The 851-nt window shown below is 56.2% G+C and overlaps 1 protein-coding gene across 1 annotated transcript in view; it reads left to right on the forward strand.

Annotated features, from left to right (window-relative positions):
- FAM107A (family with sequence similarity 107, member A) overlaps window positions 1-434 on the forward strand; it is a 2,758-nt gene extending 2,324 nt beyond the window's left edge. Inside the window, exon 2 of the mRNA XM_008576571.1 lies at window positions 185-434. Within this exon, the coding sequence (XP_008574793.1) occupies window positions 185-434 (250 nt within the window). The remainder of the gene's footprint in view (window positions 1-184) is intronic.
- Window positions 435-851: the final 417 nt, after the last annotated feature.

The raw sequence follows: 851 nt of genomic DNA on the forward strand, positions 1-851 counted from the left end.
ATCCGTTGCCGGACACGAAAAAAGACAAAAAAAAAAAATGGGACAGTAATGGTTCCACCTCGGGAGCCACCAGGAGGAATGCAGGAGATAATGGTGTAGGTTGGTTGTCACTCCAGGGTGCAGCTCTGAGACTGGGGGCAGGCAGGTAGGTGAAGGGGTCTCCTGAAGGTTCTCCCCACCCCAGAGGCCTTGGCGTGGACAGCAAGCCGGAGCTGCAGCGTGTCCTGGAACACCGCCGTCGCAACCAGCTCATCAAGAAGAAGAAGGAGGAGCTGGAGGCCAAGCGGCTGCAATGCCCCTTCGAGCAGGAGCTAATGAGACGGCAGCAGAGGCTGAACCAGGTGGGTGGAGGATACCCAGCCCTGGCCCAGGGAGGAGCTCTGCATGTGGCCACAGCTGGCGAGAGGGAAGAGGGTCAGCAGAAAGCGCACTAGACCAGGAGTCCCTCACTGGCCCGAGTCCTTGCTCTACCACTCACTTTGCTGTGTGGCTCTGGGCCAGTGACTTGCCCTCTCTGAACCTCAGCTTCTTTATCAGCCCAATGTGCTGCATGCTGATTGTGATTTCATTCTCATGACTGTCCTGTGAGCCAGGTGGCATTCCCCTTTTAGAGGTGAGGAACCCGAGGCCTAGATGAGGTAAGCAACTTGAACCAGGCTTCAAAAGGAGAACTCAGTCTCATGCTCTGTTCCCCCAGCCACCAGGCTGGTAGCAAAACTGATCCCCAGGTTGGTTCTGTTTCCCAACTGAGAGAACCCTTGGCCCAAACCCCATGGGGTTTTGAGAATAGGAATCCACCTCCCCCAGTCCCACCCACTTCACATCTCTGTTTCTCTCTCCCTCAGCTGGAA

The sequence above is a fragment of the Galeopterus variegatus genome, unplaced genomic scaffold, assembly GCF_000696425.1.
Source record: "Galeopterus variegatus unplaced genomic scaffold, G_variegatus-3.0.2 Scaffold1367, whole genome shotgun sequence".
NCBI lineage: Eukaryota > Metazoa > Chordata > Mammalia > Dermoptera > Cynocephalidae > Galeopterus > Galeopterus variegatus.